General features: G+C 39.7%; 1 protein-coding gene across 4 annotated transcripts; it reads right to left on the bottom strand.

Annotated features, from left to right (window-relative positions):
- Positions 1–855: 855 nt before the first annotated feature.
- Positions 856–23,899, bottom strand: qki2 (QKI, KH domain containing, RNA binding 2). Of its 4 annotated transcripts, none has more exons than XM_028475564.1 (9): positions 23,758–23,899; positions 17,880–18,028; positions 15,160–15,276; positions 10,802–10,945; positions 8,349–8,436; positions 7,838–8,122; positions 6,330–6,353; positions 5,600–5,677; positions 856–2,042 (listed from the first exon to the last, which is right to left on the bottom strand). In XM_028475564.1, the coding sequence occupies exons 1-9, from the start codon at positions 23,897–23,899 to the stop codon at positions 2,020–2,022; spliced, it is 1,050 nt and encodes a 349-aa protein (XP_028331365.1). In that variant the 3' UTR covers positions 856–2,019. The 4 variants fall into 4 exon arrangements, with proteins under 4 accessions (XP_028331365.1, XP_028331366.1, XP_028331367.1 ...); XM_028475565.1 differs by having other exon boundaries at positions 5,600–5,674; XM_028475566.1 differs by lacking the exon at positions 6,330–6,353.
- Between the last annotated feature and the right edge of the window lie 2,223 nt (positions 23,900–26,122).

Genomic DNA, 26,122 nt, shown 5'->3' with positions numbered 1-26,122 from the left:
TTCGTCATCTTAAAACTCATATAAATAACTGAACCAAGAGGTCGATTTAGTTCTAAACTGTTGGGAATTTAGCAAAGAATACCAACGAATCTCCCTGGTGTATCAAATAAATTCTGTTCCAGAACGACAACACAAAACTGGTTTTGTCCCTTTTGTGTAAATGGACCATAGTCCAGTACTGGATTGCCCCTCCCACTTCAAGACACCTGAATCTAATAGTGTAATCAAGCCTTAATGAGCTAGCTGTGTTGAACCAGGGGAGAATCTAAAACAGGGGTGTCAAACTAATTTTAGTTCAGGGGCCAAATACTGAGCAGTTTGATCTCAAGAGGGCCACAGATTTTATGCTGGAAAACAAGTAATTTCAACATTATTGTGCCCTAGTTTGCACTTATTCATAAAATACAGAATATGTAAGAAGTCCAAGCAATAATATCAGTCCCAACAGGATCTTCACTTTACATTTCTTAGATTTTGTGACCAATTTCTATTTAATTAAGTAAAATATTACATCATAATTTGAGGAAAATTGAGGGATTTTCTAAGAATTTTGAGTTTTTTCAACTGTTTTAACATTAAAAATTACTGGAATCATCTCATAATAAGCACCGGGAAAACTGTGAGCCCCTGTAAATATTGTTGAGTTTAATTTACACAATGATTCATGTTTTCTCTCTGATTTTTGATTTTCACCTTTGGTTTGAATTGGATGCTCCAAAGGGCTGGATTTGCCCCCTAGGCCATGACTTTGATCTAAAGGATTCTCACTCATTTTACTCCTTGACTCACATACGACTTAGTTTGAGCGTAATGTTCTCAACATCTAAAAAGAGCAGTTTTAACATTTTTGAACTCATGTTTAGATTTTTGCATAAAAAAGGTGTAAAAACTTAATTACATTTGTATAAATTACAATTTTAATTGTGATTTGAAGAATTATTTGGGACATTTTTTTTTTTTTTGATAGTTCTGGCAAACAGTTGAGGGGTATGAGTTATCTGGAACTTAACTTTAAGGAGAATTGCATAATGATTTGTGTTTTTGTTGTAATGTTTTCCACCAAAATGTACAAAAATACAAACAAAATCCTTCCGCAAGTCGAAGTGGAAGCTCTGGTGGGACAGATTTGGCCTGTGGGTTTTGAGTTTGAAACATGACTGGATGGGAGATTTTTGAACCTCTGCACAATGTGGAGAAAATCAGCACCAAATGGTAACCGTGCGTGTGCTCTGCTGCAACTTAGCTGTTGTTTCGCAAATTCACATCTTGTTTCTTTGAAGCCTAAAAGTTGTCCCAGATTATCAAATGAGATGATCTATCCCGATGTGAACCTATGAGGGTCAACAACATGTTGGTGCTCAACACAAACTGATTGATATCAATGCTTTTAAGGAACCCAAACCCAAAAATTCATTCGTTTGAAACCCAAACTTCCAACTTGTCAGGGCAGAGTTGAAGAAACCTCTTTTTTTCAACCAAAAGAACTAAAATCTGTCTTAAAACACGTGTTTGGAAGGAAGCAAAGATGAAGATAACCACTTTGAACATGAGTTGAGTTAATAGTTGCCTGAAGAAACAAGTGACAGGGTGGGAAATACTTAAAATGTCCACATATCTCGTTTAGTTTAGGGGTTTTTGTGCTGATTAATGTTGCCATGTCATTAATAAAGTCATTGTTATTGCATTGCATGGCCAAGGATTGGTGGAGGAGCCCCTCACCAGTTTAGGGGCCTCTTCTCTACTGGTTATGCTGAGGCAGGCACGCTTTGGACTTTTTGGATGGAAGGCACTGTTAAAAGTTTGAGTAAGGACTTGGTGGTGGGCGGGGTCCTGAGGTTTTTATCCTCACGGTCGCTGTCGTCCGGTTGGTTGATTAGACAGAAGCAGCCGGGTTGTTCCCAATGTTCTGGTCTCTGGTTGGCTGAGCTGAGGAAGTGGCGGGGGCCGTGGGCCAATGCCAGCAGGGGGAAGAGATGGGTGGGTCATCGGTGGGCGGAAAGGTCAGAAGGTCAAGGGGGGTCATGGGTTAGTTGCCGTGGCAGCTAGAGTTAGACGGACACAGACGGACAGACGTGAAAAGGAAAACAAAAAAGGGCACATAGAGGGGGGACATAAAAAGAAAAAAGATAGAAGAGAGATTAGTGTCAGCTAGTGGCGTCGGGATGACAACAAGGCAGATCTACGGCAGTCGCACAGCATGGGGGGGCGGAGGGCGGGGCTTACAGTACATACGAGCCGCACAACACCTCCATGAGCCAAGAACTTCCGTACATCAACCAACGGGTGTTGATGTAAGGAATGGGGCCGCTCATGGAGGCGTTGGCGGCCCATGTTAAGACGCACCCCCTCCTGTTGTGCGACTGCTGCTATAGTGATGCTACTCATGCTAGCTTGGCTACGTCTAGCGCAGAGAGACAGTGAAACCATGGATAGAGAGGAGAAACAGCATGGTTTCATGCAGGGGTGGACTGGCCATCAGGCAAACCAGACATCACCATGGAGGGCCGTCGACCCAAAGTGGGCCGGTCCGGTCTGCTATGTTTTTAATTTGACCAGCGAGTGGAGGCAGACATGCTAACAGGTGGCCAAAAATTGTCCAAAAATGGCAAAAACATAGCACGAAAAGAGCGAAAAGTGACTAAAATGGGCCAAAAGCAGTCAAGAGTGGTCAAGAATTGGGCAAATAAAGAGGAACCAGGTGGGATGTAATGGAAAAGGGTAGCTTAAACCAGCAAAAGGTGGCAAACAATAGTGAAAAAGGGCAAAATGTTGCAAACAATAGTGGAAAAGGGCAAACTGGAAGAAAAAGATGTAAAATGTAAAGGAAAAAAGAAACAAGTGATATTCATTGGGCTTATTTGGATGAAAAGTAGCCCCAAAAAAAATTAAGAAAGGACAAAAATTGGAGCAAAGTGTCAAAAAGAACCTGGAAAAATGGACAAAAAATGGGGAAAAAAAGGGATATTTACTGGCAAAAGTCTGACAAAAAGTGTCAGAACTTTTTGAAAATGGGCAAAAATGTGACAAAGGAAGTTGCAAAATGGAAATAGGTAAAAAGGGGTTAAAAGTTTGCTCATTTTAAGATTTTCGGGGGGAATAATCAATATAAAACAAAGACATAAAAAGCCACATGTTGAGCAACACTGACTTAATAACGACTTCTACGTGGTGATAATGTAGTGGGCTGGTCTGGATAGAAAATGCCAGGGCTGAATTTTTGTCCGAGTCCACCCCTGGTTTCATGTGGGTGAGAGAGTGACCTTTTAATGCCTGAAGAGAAATGTTCGGGGGGCCTCGAAGAGAGACTTTTTCCCCTCGCTTACAATTCAAGCTATAATTTATCAGCAGGGGTCAAATCATGGTGATTCAACACTGGTGTGATTAAGAGAGATTATTGATTATGGTTTGATTTGTATTAGAAAAGCACCTACACACTACAGTAAAGCAAAGAGGCACTGTAGGAGACAGCGATGAGAGGTTAAGTCAGAGATGGTGTTTTTAGAGCAACAAATTTCACAATAAAACAGACTAACTACAAGAATTTAGAGGCGTCGGCTTTCTTTATCTTCTTATCTTTATTGCCTTTTAGTGTTTTTTTTTTCATTGTGTACAACAAGAGCTTCATCGCTCACACACACACACACACAAACACTCTCGCACACACACACACACAAATATATATATTTATATATTTATATTGCAGCTAGCTAGTCCATTTCTATTGCATAAAACAGTGACGAGGCCTGTGAATCAAGAATCACCTCGTCTTAAATACAGAGCAAAAAACAAAAAAACAAAAAAACAAACATAAAAACACTGCCTTCATTTCGTCACCTTCACGGCGACTTCAACAGTAGTAACTACACACAGTTTGAATAAAAGTTTACATGGGGGGGACACTTCACCTATAAAAAGCATACCATAGAAATAAAAAATAAACATTTGCAAACTAAAAAACAAACAAACAAAAAACTACAAATATTTTTTGTTCCATAAGCGTCACAGAAGCACTTAAATCCCTATATACACATTGTTTGCAGCTACGTACATGGTAACAGCACCACTCTGGCTAGGGAATAGATGAAAAAGGATGTAAACAGCCCCAATGATAAAAGTCCAGTGGGCAACTGATAAGACCACAAACAGTATTTTATACAAATAGAGCATATAACACAGACTTCAGTAGTTATCACACGCTGTGTTTTAGTAGTAAGAACTCATGATCAGGAATCAGAAGGAATGGAACGACCCTCAGGGAAAGTCTTAATCACCTTAAGTTACCTTAAGTGTCATCATGTAATAAGTTGGCAAAAGACAGGATTTTAATTAATCGAGTAAATCATTAAAAATCTGAGGAATTCTAGTGGAATGAGTGTGGGCGTGAATGAAGCTTCTCACAGGGTGTGCAGATAAACATCAACAAAACGTTTTCTGAGACGACTCCACACTCCAGAGTCACAAGGACCGAGAGTCACATGAATGGAACGATCCATTCCCACTATCTGAGAGGAGGGGGCTGACGTGGATCCTCCCAGTCCGCTCCCAATATTTCACATTTCTACACCCGAGCCGCGTGGGCGTGTCACCTTTTCCACGCAGTAGTTACTTATTTTAGGCATGCCGTGTTACAGACACATGTGAGCTGCAATTGGTCCGTCGTTCTGCATGCACACACACACACTAGTGCTGGGCAATATGGACAACAACTAGATATTTTTTCTCAAAATGGAAATATATGATATAAATCTCAAAATTTTTGATCCAAATAATGTCTGACCACAAAGAAAAAATGCTACACAGGCCTATTTATTAACAGTTAGCCAATATGTGCCACTCTTTGTTTTTTCTCGTATAAGGGACAGCATGTGTAAGTTTTTTTTAGAAGAGAGCAATCCATCTAACTGTAAAGTTGAGGTTTCGTTTATTCAGAAAAGGTTTTTCTTGAAGTTTTTATCTCCCGACATGTTTCGACTGTCAACTGCCAGTCTTTCGCACAGGAGTTCTGCTGATCGCCTTTGATGGTTCCTTTGAAGTTTCACTTGACTTCCATGTAATAGTTCCAGTGAGATTCAATTTGTTTTCTTTTTGAATAGTTTGTTAAGTTGAGTTTTTTTTTTTTTTTTTTTTTTGACAAGGTTTTTCACATTTTTTTTAAATCTCCTGACATGTTTCGGCTGTCAACTGCCACTAGTCTTCACTAGATTTCACTTAGTCAAGTGAAACTTCAAAGGCAATCAGCAGAACTCCTCTGATGAAGACTGGCAGTTGACAGTCGAAACATGTTGGGAGATAAACATTTTGTGAAAAACCTTGTCTGAATAAACGAAACCTCAACTTTACATACTATTCAAAAAGAAGACAAAACTATCTAACTGTGAGTTCTGAGAAGTAGCAAAAGCAGCGATTCCTAAAACAAGTACTTTTATACAAATTTACCAATACAATTAAAATACATCGATATAGGCGAAATTGTAATTTTCTGTATCGCCAAAATAGGAAACTTGATATATTCTAAATCTTGATATATTGCCCAGCCCTTACACATACACACACACGCATGGTCACACACGTACATAAAGTGGGTGGTGAGCTAACTAACCTCTGTCTGTGGTCACTACCCTTTGGTAAGGATGGATTCTCTTGTCGTGGCGTCGTACCTTAGTGGTCATGGCACCTGCTAGCAGCCATTGACATTCGCCAAAACAGAACACAGAGGGTTACTCATCAGGAGACATCAGACAAAGTTCCACTCATGGCACTAACATCAGTCAAAACCAGGAATTCAACAAAGTGGTCAAGGCAAGAGGGTGAAAAACAAGTTAAAAAAAAAAGTGTCTAAGTAAGATTTTTAAATCCTTTGTTGTTGTTTTGTGGTCTTGTGTTCTACACCAAAAAAAAAAAAGAAAAGAAAAAGATGAATCCACTAATTTCTTACAAAGCTTCACTCGTAGTATCAACATCAGCTGTAAGCAAAGTCCCTCAAAGTAAGCTTCGACATAATGTTAACATCACAACCTGCAGTAGCTCCTACATTATCTACGGGTTCACTAGAAACGTGTTAAAAAACATTACAAGCAGAAGCCGAACTATTAAAAAAACAAACAAAACAATGTTAATTAATAGCTGTCACACCACAACACTAGTCTGCTAATCAACAGGAATGGACACTACGGAACGACTGCGGAGAAATCTGTCATCCTCAAATGTGAGCAAAGTGGGAGGGGTTTGCTCTTTGACTGTATGTAAGGGAGGGGGAATGGGGGGGTCTCTGCAACCCAGTCCATGTGTGTGCATTCGCTTAGCTTAGCCTTTGGCTGGGAAAGCCATACCTGCGAAAACACAGGAAGAAGGAACTGTTAGCCTGACAATGAGCATCTGCTAGTATCTGCGTACACTGTGGATGTATTACAAGAAGTGGATGTGGCAGCCAATCAGAGCTCCGGGTAGAGAAAGTGGGCGGGGTCTACTGCTGGAGCGTGGCACATCCCACTGAATACAAACATTTTCTTAGATTACCTATAAATTTCTGGGATTGTACGATACAGATTGTAAACGACTTCAAAAATGTATTTTATTAGGGGTGTGCATTGCCATAAATCTGCCGATACCATACGATTCACGATTTGCATGTCACGATAAGATACTGTATTTCCCGATCCTAAACAATACAATATACATCGCAATATCAATAATTACAAATTTCACCTTTACAAGTACAAAATGGTATGAAATACAATTTATTTCATTTTTTTACTTGCGAAAACAAGTAAATGGTAACTGTAATTCAAGTACCAAGAGGAATGTTTATCAAACTGTCAAATTAGATTTTTCAAAAAAGTTTAACCGTTTCAACAGCTTCTGATTCTGTGAAGTTCTTAAACTCTAACCACATACATCTATAAAAGTGGCCAGTATGTTTTATGAAAATAAAGTGCAATCAACTTCCAAGCTCAAACGCATTGAGGAGTGAGGTAGTTTAACAGGGTCTGATGGTGCGTTCACTGATACCTCGTGACTGGGCATTTACGTACTATGCATATGTTAGCGCAATTAAATGTTGTTTTTTCATTGAAAAACATGATTTAAAAAATCGATTTAGACATTTTTTGGATCGACACGATAATTGTGCAGTGAAATATTGCGATATATCACCAAATCAATTTTTTCTTCCACCCTTAATATTTATACTTGTATATTTTAATTTTTTTATGTGTATTTATAAACACATATTTAATTCTTGTTATGTTAATAAAATCATTGTCTTTTGTCTTTTGATTCTCTTCACTTCCTTTTTTGATCTAGTTTATTCCGGTATCTCCGTGATATCACTTCACTTTGAAGTGACTCTGAATTTCGGCTCATTGCAATCTTTCCGCGTAAGCCCCGAAATACACATCTGCCATCGTTTGCCACACCTTTCAGTCCATGAAAATGCCATAAATGTGTTGGGAAGTCACTTTAGTAGAACTTTTTTGGGGGTAACTACATGAAATCCCAGAATGCAATGTGGAAAAACATACAGTGCAGATCCAAAAAATACAACTTTTGAGCAGCAATTTCAACCTTTTACATTGTTTTTTTAATTTATTGATCTTTGAGGCCTACAATTTGTCTTTATCTGATCAAAAATGTTTGTCTCCAGCATCTTTACTAACATTGTGCATTAAAGAAAGCCAATCTACGATTGTGAGTTCCAGCAAACTCATGCTTGCGTGTAAACGTGTTAAAAGTTAAAACGTGTGAGTTTTTAAAACCACTTCATTGAAAGCCACAACCCACTTCTCATAATACATCAATGACCACACATGGGAGTGGTGAACTGCCCATGTTTGCATACCTAATACTCCAGTTGAGTCAATGGGGTATTCCAATATGGATGGCGTGAGCGTGTACGGATACTCGTAGGGTGTGTAGATGATTCCGGACTCGGGTCCCTGCTGCACCAGTGCCGGGTGCGGGTTGGCCCCTGGCATCAAGGCGGAGCTCTGAATCTGACGAATCAGAGGCATGAGGGTGGGCGTGTTGACGGGCGCCGGGTTGCGCAGGCTGGACGGCAGAACGGGCGTGGGGCCCGTGATGATCCGGGGCGCCTGAGGGGTCCCGAGGGGGAAGGCGGCGGTGGCTGCGCGGGCACACAAATGTACAGTGAGGTAAACACATACAGTATACACACACACAGATACACACAATGGACAGGGCAGAAGAGGAGAAGACAAACAGGCCATTTAAAGGGCAAAACAGAGCCATTGTTCTTAAATACAGTGGATTCCTGTGCTGTGACCCCCCGCCCCTCCCCTCAATGTACCCACCAACCCTCCTCCACATGTTAACTATGATGTCATCCTTACGCATCTTGACATTGGCGTCTCTGTAGGTTCCATTGAGAATGGCGAGCTCCATCAATTGCATCTTCTTCAGGTTATCTTCACCCTCGGCCTACACCGACACAAGCAGAGCAAAACAATCAGCTCACTTACACACACACACACGCACACACACACAACAACAAACCGTTTGATTCCAAGATAAGCCAACAAATACCACAGTACGCTGAGACATATTAAGAATTCCTGATGCATCTGGAAACAAAACTGGACGTCACACAGTGCAAAGAAACAATACTCCCCCTTCCATGTGATAATTGTGGATATACATGCTTTTGTTTTGTAGTGATGTCCTCTGTTTGTCAGCAAAAGCAGGAATAAATTAGATTTTACTTTTCTTTTCTTCTGTTTTGTTTTCCTACACATCACGGTACATGAAGTAAAATAAGAAAAGCAACAATGGAAGGGTAGGACTAGATATGTTTTATTAACTTCATCCGGCATCCATAAGAACAGTGGTTACCAAACTGGGGGGCATGTCGGGGGGGCGGGGGTAATCTTTGTACTCAACTAACTGTTTTGAAAAATGTGATTATACATTGTTTTATGAGTTTTGAAGGAGAAGAATAACAATTCTGAGCTTTTTCAATAAAGGTAAAAAAATTTTTTTTTGAACAATTCTGTTGAAATTTCGTTTATTTTTTAAAGGCGGACGGAAAAACGGAACAGAAAACGTTTCGAAACCACTGTTTGAGAACAAAACATGATTATTATCTATGTTGGTTTTTTTTGGGCGGGGGGGGGGGGGGGGTGCCCATGCTCTTTGTACTTTCTATGTTCATTTTACTTCTTTCTTTTAACCTGCTTAAATAATTTTTTTTTCCACAAATTAAGTAAAGTATCATCATTACCATTAAAAACCAAAGAGTTCTCGGAGTTTAACACTAAAGAAACTCTTTTGTTTCTTAAAATCTAACCATCTAACCTCAGTGTTTCCAGCCAACAATATTAAAAACGTGCTCTGTAAAGTCTGGATTAGCTGCACATTGCACATTCTTGCGTTGGCTTTCTTTAGTTCTCTTATTTCCTCCCACAGTTTAAAACATGCATCTTAGATGAATCCGAGCCAGTGAATGTACTGTATGTGTGACACTGTCCGCGGTGTGCTTCCCTGCCTGTTTGATCTATGCAATAATTTCTGTGCATAAATACAGAATAAAAGAGTTGACCCGACATTGAAAGAGACCGCTGTATCACACAAGACGTATTCAGTGTCAAAAGCGCTGCCTTCTAAGCTCCGGTTACAGCTCGGTGAAGAGCTTGACTGATTTACATTCTAAGAGGAAGGTCGACTGGGTTAAGCTAACACATATCATTAACTTGTCCCTCCCCGCACACACAGACATGCAAACACCCTCGTGGGTAAACATAGATTAACAGGTGCTCAGCTCCTGACTAGCGGTAGTCAGTGTTTTAACGCGCACCGTGCTGAGAGCGAACGGGAAGTGACGGCTGATTTTCTTACCGTTGTTGCTGAATAATGTGATTGTCAAAGCAAAAACTGGGCCGTAGGGCAGATCAATTATAGAAAACAAAATAATCACGATCGCGTCACAATTGAAATCATAATTATTCAAACGATTATTTTTCAACCAAAAAGTTATTTGTTTTTTTGTACAAAAAGATGTAAAATAAAATCCTTCAAACACTAAAATCAAGTATGTTCAATTTTGTAAAAAACTAAAATATATATACATATATTTATTTGAAGGCAAATAAATTAAAAAGGTGTAAAGTATTAATTCTTCCTTCTTTATTAGCATTTTTGCTGCAAACTTTCCTTGTGTTGGCCAGGCTGCAGGCTAGCTTTAGCTTTAGCTTCGAGTGGGGCGGGGCGGGGCGGAGGATTATCTTGATGATCTTATTTTTGTAATCGTTTTTGAATAATTGCACAGCCTCATGGGGCCGTACGATTGCAAAATATGCCTCGAACAGGGTGTGTGTGTGTGTTCATGTGTTGTCATGTTTGTGTGTGTGGCCTGCATGGGGAGGGAGGGGGAGGGGGTAATAGGTGGGCAGCAGAATCTGAGAAATGCCGTGGAGTGCAATCCAAATGTTCTCCCGTGCACTAAAAGGAGGAAGAGGGAATACTGTAGCCAGTAGTTGGTAATGAAGTGAGTTGTGAACGAGTGAAAGGAGTGATGGAGTGGAGAGGACGAGTGAACAGACCCTCCATTCATTCCCTCAGTCTTTCAAACAACCCGGGGTTACCATGGAAACCCCTTTATGCCTGTTCCCTAATTACCCTAACCCCTTACACATACTCTCATACACACACACATCCACGCACACACAGTTTTTTGGGGCTGACAATCCCCTTCCCCCTTCCATGCATACCAACACACTGCACTCCCAGCTTGACCAACCAAACCCGTACAAACTGTGATACGCAGAATCAAATCAGAGAAAGTACTCACAGCGGGCACGAGTAGTTTCTTGACCTCGTTGATGGCCCGCTGCAGTTTAATCTTTGCCCGGTTGTGCGTGTCCTCCACCGTGATCAGGACGTGCAGGTCCTCGCTCAGGTGCTCCCAGTTGGGCTTCCCTCGATTCATCTCCTCCTGAAAGTGTTTGAAAGAAAGAAAAAAAGAATCCACTTTGAATGCTCCGCTCAAACTGGGCCTTTCACTTTTTTTCTTCTCGTTTGGCTCGGTTTTTCAGCTTCCTCTGAAGCAACACACACTCAAACCCAGAGTACGAGGGCGTCTAATACAGCTTCAGAGGCGGATCGAACCCGTGAAATGACCTTGTTGTTCTTTAGTGGTTACGCAACAGTCGTAGTAACATCTCTTGCACGTCTCGGTTCCCCTGTGGCACAATGTCTTTTTCATCACTCATAAGAACTAGTGCAGAAAAATAGTAGTGTTGTAGTAAAAATAGATCAAGAGTTTCTGTTTATATAGACTTTTTATTGCCAAATGTTACGCAGAACTGCGTCAGATTGAGGCGTGTTGGATCCAGACATGAGTAAATGAAATAGTTGTTTATACACTTTATGGCACATTTTGAAAACATGCTGGGGCGTATATGTTCAAGTTTCATTTGTTCAGACAAACTTTTTTCAAGAAATTGACTTTAAAATCTACTTTATTCTCCTGCCGGCTGTCAGTCTTCCGCAGAGGCATCTGCTAATCACTTTGATGTGTCCTTATGAGTTTTTCTGTCCCAGGTGTGGGAGAGGAAAAATGTTCCCTCGTTTCCCTAAATCGAAACATGTCAGGAGATTAGAATAAATTTCCTGAAAAAAGTTGTCTCAATAAATATAACCATAACATATTATTCAAAAAAGAAGACAAAATGAACTTGATGTAATTATACAGGGACATATACAGATAAGGGGTTCTATCGTTGTGTTTGAAGAGTAGTAACTAGGAGTGTCCCGATGTTGGTCCTATATTAGCTAAAAAAAAAAACAAGTGTCGGATTATATCGGCCTGCATCTACAATCTCCTATAGAAGCAGTCCTTTCCAGACTTCTAATAAAAAATGGGCGAGTCTATAACATTTCACACTACAAAATAGGCAATAATTTGTGCTGATATCGCATCGAATCAATATCGATATCGGCCAATACTCACAAGTGCTTTATCTGCATTGTATTGGATATGAAAAAGTTGTATCAGGACACCCCTAGCAGTGACTGGTAAAGGTGAAGTCAACAAGTTTGATCAAACTGGTACCGTATGTCTCCAACTTGAGTTTAAGAAGTATAAAGTATAAAACTGTTTGTTCTGGTTTATTGTGTTTGTTTTGTATAATGTATTAACCTTGTGCTTTTAGTGTATTCTTCTTCATTGTAAATCTTTGTTCCTTAAAGTTCTTTATGTTTCTACGTCTCTGATCTCCCACTGCTGAGATCAGTTACCTTACTCACTCGTCTTTATGTTTGAAATAACAGATCTGGGTAACTCTCCCACGCCCATCTTAGAATTGATTGCTTTGGTTTTCCTAAAACAAACGCTTACCCCGAGCCTGAATGTGGGAATCTTGTTTCTTTATCACTTTAACAAATACAACTACTTCGGTTTGGATCTTCCTCTTTGAAAATCAAAGTAATCGGGTCCAGTATGGATGCCTCAAAGCAAGATGGCTTGAAACTCATCCCAAATGTTGCTAGAGAGATCAAAGAATGAAGAAGTGATTGTTTGTTAACACCTGGACAAATAATCGGATACTCCTCTACAATTGATACGATAAGTACGAAGCAACAGATGAGAGGAAAGACTTGAAGCAACAGGAAACAGCTGCTGGGGCTCAGCCCTGGACTAACAAAGTCCATCAACAGCGTCGTTAAGAAGTTCCCTGTGTCACAGCTTCTCTGTCTCTGTGTTGGAAGGCGTGAGTAACTATTCTTTGACAAGAACTGACAGCTTCCCAGCCACGGTGACTCCTTGAAGTCACAAATCTGAGTCAAAGAAGGCAATACTTAGTAAAAACTCTTTGCTTTGAGTTAAAGTGACATGGGTTTTTATAAATTAAAAAATGGTCAGGGAGAAAACAGGCCTGACAGAGCGGCTTAGCAAAAAACCTGGTTAAAATTGCAGCACTAAATCCTGTTGTCTCTGCATGGTGCTTGGACAGATTGTATCCTCTGTAGCTGTTTTGTCATGTGAGATGCTTCATTCTGAAGAACGCCTAAAAGTCAACATCTCTCTCCACTCTCCCTCAGCTGCCTCCCACTGTGTCTCTGTTTTCCTTCCCCTCTTGTCTCGCTGTGTTTTCTGTGCGTGTCTCCCTCTCTGTTCCGAGGGGCGTGCAGGGCAGGGAATGTTCTGGAGAGAGAAAGACAGAGAGAGAGCTAGAGGGGGAAGTTTCGCGGGGGGAGGAATGCTGGACTTGCTCCACCTGCCGTTTGGAACGCTTGAGTCAACTGCGTCCAACAGTAGACACTGGGGGAGAGGAAGGGAGGACAGATGGACAGAACTCCAGGACAGGAAAGAAAAAAAAAGCAAAGGGCGGAGAGAAAGAGAGAAAGGGAGAAAGGCACTGACAGTTTTCTCAGGGTGTTTTTGCACCTGTTCTGTTTGATCTTTAATCTGTAAAGTTCTCTAAAAGTGTTTCACTGGAGTCAAAAGGGTGTGAACCTATCACTGAGTAGCCAAAGTGGAAAGCAGAGAATACCCTGGACAGGTCTTCTATCCAACTTTGGTTTGACATACAGGGACAGACCGTAACAACCACCTCAAATTAACTTGACATTAACTCGCGCCCCCATAACCCAAGTGTACCATTACCATATAAAAGTCCCTATGAGTGGCTTCTTCTTCAATTCCAGTTACGTTTTCAGGCTGCAGTGAATACTTGTTGATTATTCTGCACAGCAAACAGTCAGCATAAAGCCGCGGAGGTGATGGCAGAGGATTGTCCAAAAGCTCCGGACAAGGCTACCTGAGCTGACTTCCCTTGTTTCCACTCAGGTGGTCAAAATTGTTTGGCTCCATTAGGAGCCACGTCCAGTTGGCTTGAATGGTTACCAACACAGATGCAGAATGACTGATAGCCAGTATACAAAGCTCTGTCTACGTGCCAGATCTTTATCTTCAACTTGAACGTAATTATTGCAATGCATGAGTGTTACAAATGCTTCTTTTTGTTTTAAATATTTGTTTGCTTGCTTGTCTGTTCGCAAGATCATATCAAAATTACTTAACGGATGTCGACGACATTTTAATCAAAGGTAGACCTTACGGAATTGAAGATTCATTGAATTTTGGATGAGTATACTGATTCTGGATCAGTTTAAGAAAATCAAACAATCCCTATCTTTCATCATTGGCGAAACTTAAAAAATTAAAATATTGGTTTGTAACTGGCCAATTTTTATGAAATTTGACTCAGTTATGTCAAGTTGGTTTCTCAATTATCTCACAGAATTTCATCCGGATCGAACCTGGATTGCACATTTCATCGTATTTTTTGTAACTACTCTATGTTTATCAATGGGGATAGACATTTCTTCCAAGCCTTTAAAGTGTGAATGATCATGATAAGGTACCGTGATCAGGATCAATGATCAAGATAACTGACAATATCTGGAAAAGAGGAGATTCTTGTCTGTTCATCTGTACCTGCTTATCCTGTACAGTGAACAGGGTTGATGGATCCTATCAAAGCTGACTTTGCAATTATTGACATGTAAATCAGAGTTTGGGGACACCAACGGGACTTCAAGCCACAAACTTGCACAGATTTTAGGCCTTGCCCAAATCAAAAATGCAAAACACGAATGCATCCAAGATAGATTGTTTGAGCCTTGGATTCGCACAGCAAACGACGTTTTCCAAGAAAATACAATACAGTATGGATTAACCAGAGATCTACTTTAAAGAATAATGACAAGGTATCTGTGCACTTTGCAACTGATTATTTACTGCGTCGACGCAACTAAAATCTATTCAAATTAGTTTATTTAGTGCTTGAACTGAATAGTTATAACATGTTACTTTTTGCCAACAAAATAAGCTTCCAGAGTCAGACCAGTGATGGTGGATTACACTTTTTACACCTTTTAACACAGTGCCACATCCAGACTCACTTTTGGTCTTTATAGGTGAATACAAGGATTTTTCTGTAGATTCCTTTCTTAGAAAAAGAAAACAGATTATGGAACAAAACAATTTATCTCAGCCTTGTTGCAGCCTTTGAAAGGACAGTAAGGACTGAAGGATTCATGCAGTAGAATCTGTGTTTGTATTGGTTGCTTGGGTTTGATTACAGGAAATGTAATTGAAATACCACAAGGCTCTAAAAACATGTTTTCTGTCTTTTTTTTTACCTTCTTCTTGTCCCTCATTGAGCCTTTTCCTCGCACCATGATCTTGCAGCCGGTCTCGGCCTCCAACTGTTTAGCCGTCAGTCCCCGAGGTCCCAGAATCCTCCCGACGAAGTTGAACTAGATGAAGAGAAGATCGTGAAAATGAGGAGAAACCACAGCTGACGATTGCTGAATCACATAAAAGTGTGTTTTAACAAGGTGTGAGTAATTGTATGGGCCACCATTGAGTGTGCCTTTGAGGTTTGGGTCGTTGTGATGTGTTTGTGTTACTGAGAGACAGAAATAGCTCATTATACGAGTGCTTGTGGCATGACAGGACAGCAGCGTTCTCCTAACCTTATCTGTCAGTAAGACTGAGTGATTAACTAGACAGCTGTCCTCCTGTGTGTGTATGTGTGTGTGTGTTTTTTAATGTGCCACAAGTCCTCTGTGTCTCTCTGCTCTCATCTTCTACATCGTCCAACATCGCCCTCCTTTCCTAAGTCCTTTAAACTTTTAATACCTCAACTTCCCAGCCGCCCTCCCCCCCCCGCCCTCAAATCTGTGACAGAATCCCGACCTCCTCGATGACCCCCGACTGACCAGAGCCCCAATCCTAATAGTGGAAATGACTCTCTAAATTTATCCTTGATCTGAAGCGTTTTGCAGCAGACTGCAACGTATGTGTGTGCGTCCCATTAGCCCACCGTCATGTGAGTGAGGACAGCCTGTCATTGTGTTGGGTGATTGGCGAGCTGATGCATGGAGAAAAAAAATCATGTGGGCTATTTATCCTGGATCAAGGCGACCTGTATTGAAGCGCTTAGCTGTACTCGTCGGGGTCTCTTCACCGCTGTGCACTTGTCTTCTTGCTTTGGTGGGAAAAGACTTAATCCACCTTTGAAGTCCTGATAAATATTCATGGTGTAAGTCAGTGTTTTTCAAATGGGGGTATGTGTACCCCTAGGAACAAGGAGGTACTTGAGAAAGACAAAGTGGAAAATGACTTAATGAAATTATGGGGTTTTATCATGTTTATTTTTAATTCTAGCAAATTAATTTTGTCTTCTTTTTTTAAATGATGTCATGGTTTCATTTATTCAGACAATTTTTTTTCCAGGAAATTTACTTTGAAATTTGCTGTGATCTCCTGACATGTTTCGACTGCCAACTGTCAGTCTTCCTCAGAGGTTTCTGCGGATTGCTTTGATGTGTCCTTATGAGTTCTTTCGCTTGAACCCTAAGGGTATTCAATGGTTCTACAGTGGGTATTTGAGAGAGTGTAAAATTAACAAATAAAATATTAAAAATATGGGGTTTTATAATATTTATTTTTAGTTAAAAATTATAATCAAAATAATGATGATGGAAATGATTTTGACTAGAACATGAACTGAAAATACAAGGATCAGCCTTGTTCCCACACCAGGTGGGAGATGACCAGAAAATAAATCTATTAAGGAGGCACTAAATAGCATTTTATTCCACTTATATACATAATTGGGTTATCTAAAATGTGTCATCACTCATTTATTCAGTATTATGCTCTATAGTTGTTATTTCATAATATTCTGAGCAAAATATTGTAGCGTGACAAAAGGGGGTATTTGGATTCAGAAATAAGAGAAAGGGGTATTTGAGCCAAAAAACTTTGAGAACCACTGGTGTAAGTAACAGGGGGAGAATTTGTAGCATTTTGAAATAAATAAATCATTGGTCTGAGTTATGAGTGCGAAGATTAATTTCAGTATGAGTGGAAACACCAGCCGGGGATCAAAAATTGATCTATTTTAAGTCCAGATTACATCAGCCCGCGAGAGCAAAGATGATCTCAGAGTGAAACCGGCCTCCGGATATGAAATGGAAAGTAAAATGTCTTAATGGTTACGAGTCGCGTCGACTCTCCGGCAGTGTTACCGTGACTAAGAGGAGATAAGGGGTGTCAAACTCATTTTAGTTCAGGGGCCAAATACTGAGCAGTTTAGTCTTAGGTAGGCCACCGATTTTCTGCAAGAAAATTAGTATTTTCAATATTATTGTGCCATAGTTTGCACTTCTACGTATACATAAAATCCAAAATATGTAAGAAACCAACAATACCCAAGCAATAAGTGACAGATATGAGTCCCAACAGGATCTTCACTTCAGATTTCCTAGATTTTGTGGCCAATTTCTATTTGATTGAGGGAAATATTATGTCATACTGTTCAACACTGCTGTTTAACTCAATCACTGTAACCACTCTTATATCCCTTCATTCATATTCCTTCATTTGTCATTTACACATTTGTTGTGTTTTGTTTTTATTTTATGCCCTTGTTTTCTTTCTTTTTAATGTTAATTTTAATTTATTGTATTTCACTTGTATTTTTTTTTTTCTAACTCATGTCCCACAGTTGTATATTTGCACAATTATCCTACGTTGGTATTTATTTTGTTCTTACTGTGTGTGCATTCTGTTGTTGCTGCAATTTCTCCTCTTGGGGATCAATAAAGGTCTTTTCTATTTTATCATAAAAAATTACCGTAATCATCCAAATAATATTGAGTTTAATTTACGCAATGATTCATGTTTTCTCTGTAATTTTTTAACTTTCTCCTTCGGCCTTAATTGGATGCTCCACAGGGCCGGATTTGGCCCCCCGAGCCATGGGTTTGACACATGCGAGATAAACTGACAAGTGTGAAAAGTTAACATGTATAATAAAAAAGGTCAAAGGTCAGCGGAGCCATCCACTCACGTCGGGGTACTCTTTGACGGGCACGTAGAGCTTCTCCTGCAGCTGGGCCACGGGGCCGACGGCTTCGGGCAGCTCCTCCATGTCTCGTCCGTTGAACATGCCGCCGTTCAGCGTGTCGTTGTACATGTCTTTGCGTACCCGGCCAATTTCTGAGGACATGAGAGGAAAGGGGGTGGGGGGGTGGGGGGTTCGTTTATTACTGTGTGGATGAGAGCTCACATTTCCTCAGACGCCCGATGACTCATTGCCACCAGAGTTAAAGGAAGCTCTGAGTGTGACAGCTGACAGTTAGACAGGCAGACAGACAGGTAGACAGACAGAAAGACAGACAGACAGACAGACAGGCAGACAGACAGACAGACAGACAGTGCATTCTGCACCATAATGTAGAATCTAACCACTCAATGCTTCCTAATCAAACCTCCTCTATCACTCACAGCCTTTCTGCTCAATTCACACAAAAACCTTCATCCTCTCTGATATACGGGCTTCTCAGAGGTGTAAAGAGTATCAGAATTACAATTTAAAAAACAATACAAGGATTTATGGCACGTTTCCACTGGCGGTATCGGCTCTACTCTCTTTTTGAGCCTTTCTACTGGGAAAAAGTACTTGGTGCTGCTTTTTTGGAGCCTCCTTTGTTGAGCTTCCAAAAAAAAGCAGCCCTGGTCTGAAAATGTGACGTAGGCACAAAGCAGCCACTGATTGGTTCAGAGAATCAACTCACACACAGAGAGGAACCATTTGGCCGCCATTGATTTTTGTTGGCGATCTCGTGAGGATGGCAGCAAAATACTGCAATCCATGGAATATGGCAGTTTCACATGTCAGTTTGGTGCTCAATGGAAATGCTTCGGAAAAACAGTATTGGGTGTGTGGAGCCGTGTAGAGCCGTGTAGAGCCGATGCCACCGATGGAAACGTGTCGTTAACGGTGGATGGTTCGAAAAACAAAAAACTCCCAGAAACAATAATGATAATAATACATATAAAGAATAAAGGATAAAGGATTATATATACATACAGTATATACAAGTGCTAGCCTACAGGTAATATTGTCTGTATGGAGGTGGTACAGATATATATTGAAATTGCACTCAAGTACAAGTACAAGTAAGTCATACATAAAATACTCAAGTACAAGTAAAAAGTAGTTCAATGTAATAGTACTCAAAATAAAAGTTACTAGTTACTTTCACCCCTTACGTTTATTTTTGGTAATAAATCTTGCCACGGTTCCCTTACATACAGTAAACATCTCATGTATGAGATGAAAACTGGACACAATTTGAACTTAATTTATTTTCCATAAAGGCATCTGTATAAAATAAAACGTTTGTCAAAATGTCCAATTCTTTTTTAAATAAAATTACACAATGAATCCAGTTCAAAATTTAAAAAAAATAATTATCGGGCTCTAAGTATAGCTACATTCATGAACTCTAAAACTGAGAAAATAACCAACATTGTAGGCTTTTTTAGCGAGGTGCATTACGTTTAATCTGATTGGTTGGCCATGATGTGATGCATTTGATTGTCTTCTCTTCATTTAATTTTTTATAGTTTCACAATGTCCGTTGATCATTTAAAAACAAAAAACGGTTGGGTGTACAAATGTAACAGATTACTTTACTTTTTTTTAAAAAAAAATGTACTTAAGTACAAGTAAAATTGCTGATTTAGAAATGTACTCAAAAAAGTACAAGTACCCATAAAATCAACTAATTTACAGTAACGCAAGTGTATACTTGTACTCCATTCACCTCTGGCACTACTGAGTCACAGTGACCTTCTCCACAGCTGCTGTGGTCTTCACAAAGCTTTCTAGCAAAAGTCATCTTACTCAAGTCCAAAACTGTTACTCTCTGCACTTCATGTTGCCAAAAAACGAAGCCCGATAACGCTGTAAATCACTTTCAACTAAAAACAAGTAGGATAAACTCAAGCAAGAACAACTACACCAAATTGTTTCCCAAAAGTCTGCATACGAGGAACTGAGTTTCTTTTTCAAGTTTGGCGATTAAAAATCATCGTAAAAAACTTTTTCAAAGGTCAGAAATATGCTTTAGGTTTTGCTAGACAGGCGCTAATAAAAATGTGTCTATGTTTGTCTGCCTGTGTGTTTGTTTAGTGCCGTGTCAATGACCAGTGATGCCTTTGTAATGACACACTAGCACTATAATAACTGACTACCACCAACCTACAAACACATACGCGAGACATGCGCATTAGGACCCCACACACACACACACACACACACACACACACACATACGATAAGTGCCTGCAGGCACAAATATCATCTGACCTAAGCAGGCTAACAGGCATGTCTCTGGGCTCTGAGGGTGATAAGTCTGACCATAATAACTACAGCGGGACACTGTGATTACAGGCGCTGTTGCACTGGCTGCGATGATCCTCTAATAACCCCCTTTGACCCGTCACACACCAAATTGATGATCACAAACAAAATACGCACAGACGGACTCGGTCTTTTGTCACACTTGAGCTGAAACTGGCCAGTAGAAAATGAGAAGTGAAAGAAGAAGAAGAGAGTTGAAGGAATAGGAGATAAAGCAAGAAGGGGGGTGGAGGGGCAGCCTTATCTCAACACTTCAACCTGTCATGGGATTAAATTTAGACCGGACACGACTGTTTGTGTTGCAACAAAACTCGCAGCCAGACGACAATAGCTAAAGTACAAAAACTTTTGGGTGTCTCTAAAGTGAAGCTCAACCAGGCAGGAGACACAAACGGGCCACGCTCCAATGACTTTTAATGCCAACCACGAGTGTCACATTATCACATGTGTGGGATGATTATTAGCAGCTGTACATCGGAGGTGGTTTGGTGTGAGAAGAAACCTGGACGGAGGCGTCATGGGACTCGCCATAGGGTCAACGCTACGGCCAACTGACCACAGCTGACCCACTGGATCACATGTGGCAAACACAAAGAGCGCGGGCCAAATGAGGGACATGAGTGTCATAGAACAACATGAAATATTAGCTAAAACTTATACAATCCTGGTCAAAAGGTTGCAGATGAAATTATTTTCAGTTCAGATTCACTGATGTGGAAAAATTAGTTCAAAGTAATGCGAGAAATGCGTTTTCATCAAATCAAGGTGGTTTGAATTCGTCCATTGAAACAGAATGGGTTTTGTTAGACTGTAAATCTCTCACAAAATACTCAAACGTAATGCTAAATTAAGGGATCACAATCAATAAGCAGATGAGTGGATATAAATGTGAGTAATTTGGATGCAAACCTAAATTTTAGTTGGTTTGTTGGTTCATTCTGATGGTTGTATGTTAAAAAAGCTAGGGCTGGGCGATTTTGATGCACTTTTGATACACAAATGACTGCCGACATCAGATATATTGTCAAAGGTGCAACTTTATTGCTGTGATTGTCCTCAAGAGTTAAAATGCATAGAACAATCTCAAAATAAAAAGTAAATGAGTCTCTGTCATTAAACTATTTCAAGCTTTAACCCAGGTTTAAGCAAAAGTGCAACAGCAACTTTACAGTAGCTTAAATTTTCTGATTAAGAAATCAGATAACTACATAATCTATAACATATAACATTACATTTAAAAAAGCAATAAACTCTTCCCTTAGCATCTCAGCATAGTGCGAATAAAAAATTGAACATGCCTGTGGAACACACATATAGCTACTCAAAGGGTAAACAAAGAGGGGACTGGCTAACGTCGGAACTCAAAAAAGTCCAAAAAAACTGTGGTGGAAAAAATTAATAATAATAATCATAATTTTTTTTTTTTTTTAAATTGAATTTGCAAAATTCAAAATTGTTTTTATCTACAAATTCAATTAATCGATTTTTTGCCCAGCCCTATCGTTAGCCTTTTTTTTCAAAAATGTAATTGTTCTGCGCGTACCAAGCCTTCCGCCCTCTGTTGGCTGTTTAAAGCTATGACACTATGATTTTACTCTGATTTTGGAGTCATTTTATGTATTTTGGTTGTTGTATTGTATATTTTTGTGGCCATCTTGTGTATTTTGTTGTCTTCTGTGATTATTGGAGTCATTTTGTGTGTATTTGATGTTATTTTTTTTAGAAAAGTTTTAGGGGGTTTCTCGTGTGTTTTTGAAGTAAATAAGTGTATTTTTGTGTGTTTTTCTTGATACTGTGTCTATTATTCTGTCATTTTTTAGCATTTTAGCCATTGTTTTGTGTATTTTTTTAAGTATCTTTGCACGTTTTGTCATTCTTTTGTAAATGTTTCTGTCTTTTTGTGTATTCTTGTATGTTTTGGAAATTTTTAACGTATTTACATTGTTGCTTTGTGTATATTTCTGTCATTTTGTGTATATTTCTGTCATTTTGTGCATTCTGTGCATTTTGGAGTGTTTTTGCACATTTACTTTTGGGGCCAGTAAAAATTGCACCAAGGCCCCTGGGCCACCAGGTGCAGATGTCTGCTGTAGACCATTGAAAGTGATGTTGCAACAAATTTGGTCATGTTAACTTGAGTATTGGTCAAACGTGGCCCCTGTGCTGAATGGGTGTGACACCCCACAGTTGGACAGTATATCCAGCCAAAAAATCTGTTAAAGCCACTTTAATTTCCTTCAGATGTGTGATATTCAAAGCTCATAAATGTGTTTTCTGGACGTGGGTGAGTATCAGATTTACAAACAAACTTGCACAGAATCCAAAGTCAATCATCAGCAGGAGAAATGCACTAATGAGTAGGGCTAGGCGATATATCAAGATTCAAGATATATCGAGTTTTCTATTTTGGTGATATAGCTAATTACAAAATCGCCTATATAAAAATAAATATTTTTAATAGCTTATTTAGTTTTGAAAGACTTGTTTTAGGAGTCGCTGCTTTCATTACTTCTTAAAACAGCATTAAAAAGCACAGTGTGATAGATTTCTGAGTGCGTCCTAACCCAGACCTTTCCCTAAACACCCACACTAAAGAACTCACTCACACGTGCTGTCCCTTATAGGAGAAAAAGCCTAAAGTGGCACATTTTCTGCAGCTGTTTGTTAATATACGTGCATGTGTGACAATTTTCCATCAGCAAATTTTACCCTGAATTGTTTTTCTGGTTAGACAATTTTTAACGTCCATACAAAATTAATCTGGCTGGAACTATTACATAGAAGTCAAGTGAAACTTCAAAGGAACCATCAAAGGCGATCAGCAGAACTCCTCTGGCAGTTGACAAGTCGAAAAAAATGTCGGGAAAAATCTTGTCTGAATAAACGAAACCCCAATTTATCATACTGTTCAAAAAAAAAAGCAAAAAATGACTATTACAGAGTCAGACTTCGTTTGATTTCAAATGATCGAGATTTCAGAATCAGAATCAGACAGGTTTCTATTCACCAAGTACAGTTTAAAAATAGCACAAGGAATTTACTTATATGGTTTATCACCATTTTGAGGAAAAAAAATATTGAAATATAAAGTTTTGATCCATATCGCCCAGCCCTACTACTACTACTAAGGCCCTGGAATCAACGGTTTTACACAGTGACAGGCTGTCGTTCCCGCACAGGGATGGGCAGCAGCATTAGGTCACTGGGTAAGACTAACAACTGTCTGTTTGTTCCCATCACCAAATGCCCTGTGTGTGTGTGTGTGTGTGTGTGTGTGTGTGTGTGTGTGTGTGTGTGTGTGTGTGTGTGTGTGTGTGTGTGTGTGTGTGTGTGTGTGTGTGTGTGTGTGCGTGCGTGCGCGCGTGTGTGTGACACAAACTGAGGTCTTCCATCAGATCCATGTGGATTTGCAGCATTAAATAAAAAAAAAAGTGAAAGTGAGTGGATTTATTCTGAGGGGGAATGGGATGAAACTCAGTGAAAACAAGTGAATAAAGTGCTGTTTTCATCCACTTTACCTTCATCCAGCAGCCGCTCCAGATGCGTGAAGATGCCGCTGAAGTTGGGCAGAGAACTCATCACCTTCCTGTCGTTCATCAGCTGCATCAGGTAGTCCGGGTTGGACTTGGGTCTTTCCTTTACCTCTGTCTCCCCAACCATGTTTAAAACCTTTCACAGGAGCTTTTTTTTTGTTGTAATTATGATCCTACACTGACCAACTCAAAGCCTTCCTGCCCAGGGTCCCGCGGAGGCTTCAGCCGCTCACAGCGTCTCCTCTCCGGTGCTGCTAAAGACTCGACTCGCCGCTTGGGTCGAACCGACTCTCCTATCGGTTCAGTGGAGCCTCTCTACCCGCACGGAGCCTCACGCCGTCGGAAGTGAAGAAAGTGGTTTAAACAGCCAAGCAGAAAAGTCTGTCTGTTGTTTGAGACACTTTCCCACCAGTCCGTGCTGCTGTTTGCTGTCTGTAGCCCGGTGTGTCAGTGTGTCGGTATGCGGGTCCGACTCCCTGAATCATATGATTACTGTACGGCAGCGGCACGAGTGGGACGCTGGGAGCGCGCCGCGCGTCTCCGTCACCAGGGGTGGGGGTTTAGGGGTGGGTGTAACTACCCTGTGTTACCCCTGTGGTAAGGACTCACTGCTCGTTATGCAGCTTTATTATGGCCTTTATGACAGGGGCGGAACACGACTTTTACACTATGGGGGCCAATATTAATCAGGGGGTCTATTTATATACAACATGTGTCAAACTCAAGGCCCGGGGATTTGTCGCTTTAGAGCAGGGGTTGTCTCTGTTGCAGTAAATAAAATAAAAAAAGTAAAATAAATAAAAAAATAAAAAAAAAACAGGAGTTCTCAACCTTGGGATCAGGAGCCCATTTGCGGTCGCGAGACACTGGGAGGGGGTCGCAAGATGCCGTCAAGAAACTAAGATTTTTTTCAACAATTTGAGCCCATTTTTCTTCAACTACACCAAACTTCCCACATTTTAACCTATTTTCTTCACATTATTTGCTCCTTTTAATGCATTTTTGCTACATTACTCCCATGTCTGCCACTTCTCTATCAAATGTCAATGCCTTTTCTGCACATTTTTTCACTTTCAAGACATATTTTTTTGCACTTTTATAGACCCTTTCCTCCACTTTTCCCACCCAATGTCACGTATGTCAACCCATTATTGTCACTTTGTCCTCTTTTCACCTTTTTATAAAAAATAAATTTTCTGTAACTACACCAAACTTGTAATATTTCAACCTATTTTCATCACTTTTTCTTGTCACATGATTGCTCCTTTTAATGCATTTTTGCTACATTACTTCCATTTCTGCCACTTCTCCACCAAAATTTGAGGCCCTTTTTCTGCACATTTTTTGCACTTTTATAAACCCTTTCCTCCTAATGTCACGTATGTCCACCCATTAATATCACTTTAACCTATTTTCACCACTTTTTTTTTTTTTTTTTTTTTAAAAATCATTTTTCTGCAACTACACCAAACTTGTAATTTTTTCAACCTATTTTCATCACCTTTTCTTGCCATATTTTTGCTCCTTTTAATGCATTTTTGCTACATACTCCCATTTCTACCACTTGCACATTTTTTCCACTTTCAAGACATTTTTGGCATATGTTGACTCATTCTTGTCACTTTTAATCTCTTTTTTCCACACCATATTTCATGCCAGTTTAAACTAATTGTTCTTACTTTTTAAATTACATTGGTATTTAGAAAACTTCTACATTTCACTTTAGTCTTAGAATGTCCTATTGGAACTTATGAAGTCACAGCTATCAGTAATTCCAGGATGAAGTCCGACATATTTTGTGGGCAAATATTTTTCAAAAAAATATATAATTTGAGTCAATTGTTGGGAGAAATTGCAGATTTTAAAATGTGAGATTTCTTGCAAAAAAAAAAAAAAAGTTATTAAAAATGACAAATTAATGTTGTAACTGTTTGTTTTTCTGCTATAATCTATAGGCAACTAGAGTTCAAGCTCTATATTGATTTATAAGCTTAGGCAATATAATGATTTTATTAAACTTACTAACCATCAAGGATTTTTGTCACGGTATTTTATTTATATCAGATGTATTTTATGTGTCATTCACACTATTTAATGTTTTTCTGTCATTTTTACTTTCTTTTACTTTGCTCTAAAGGGCCAGATGTGGCCCCCTGGCCTTCAGTTTGACACGTGCACTAATTCATCATTTAAAGTTGTAAATTAATGCTGTAGATAATCTACAAAGCATCATTATGGAAATGTAGAGTTGAATATTTCAGTAAGAATGTGAGTAAGTGAATACATTTGTTAAGGATTGGTAGGCGGGGCCTCTGCCATTCTGCCCTCAGGCAACTGTGGCCACGGATGT

This window comes from Gouania willdenowi, chromosome 19 (assembly GCF_900634775.1).
Source record: "Gouania willdenowi chromosome 19, fGouWil2.1, whole genome shotgun sequence".
Classification (NCBI taxonomy): domain Eukaryota; kingdom Metazoa; phylum Chordata; class Actinopteri; order Blenniiformes; family Gobiesocidae; genus Gouania; species Gouania willdenowi.
This window is presented reverse-complemented; position numbering and strand designations above follow the sequence as displayed.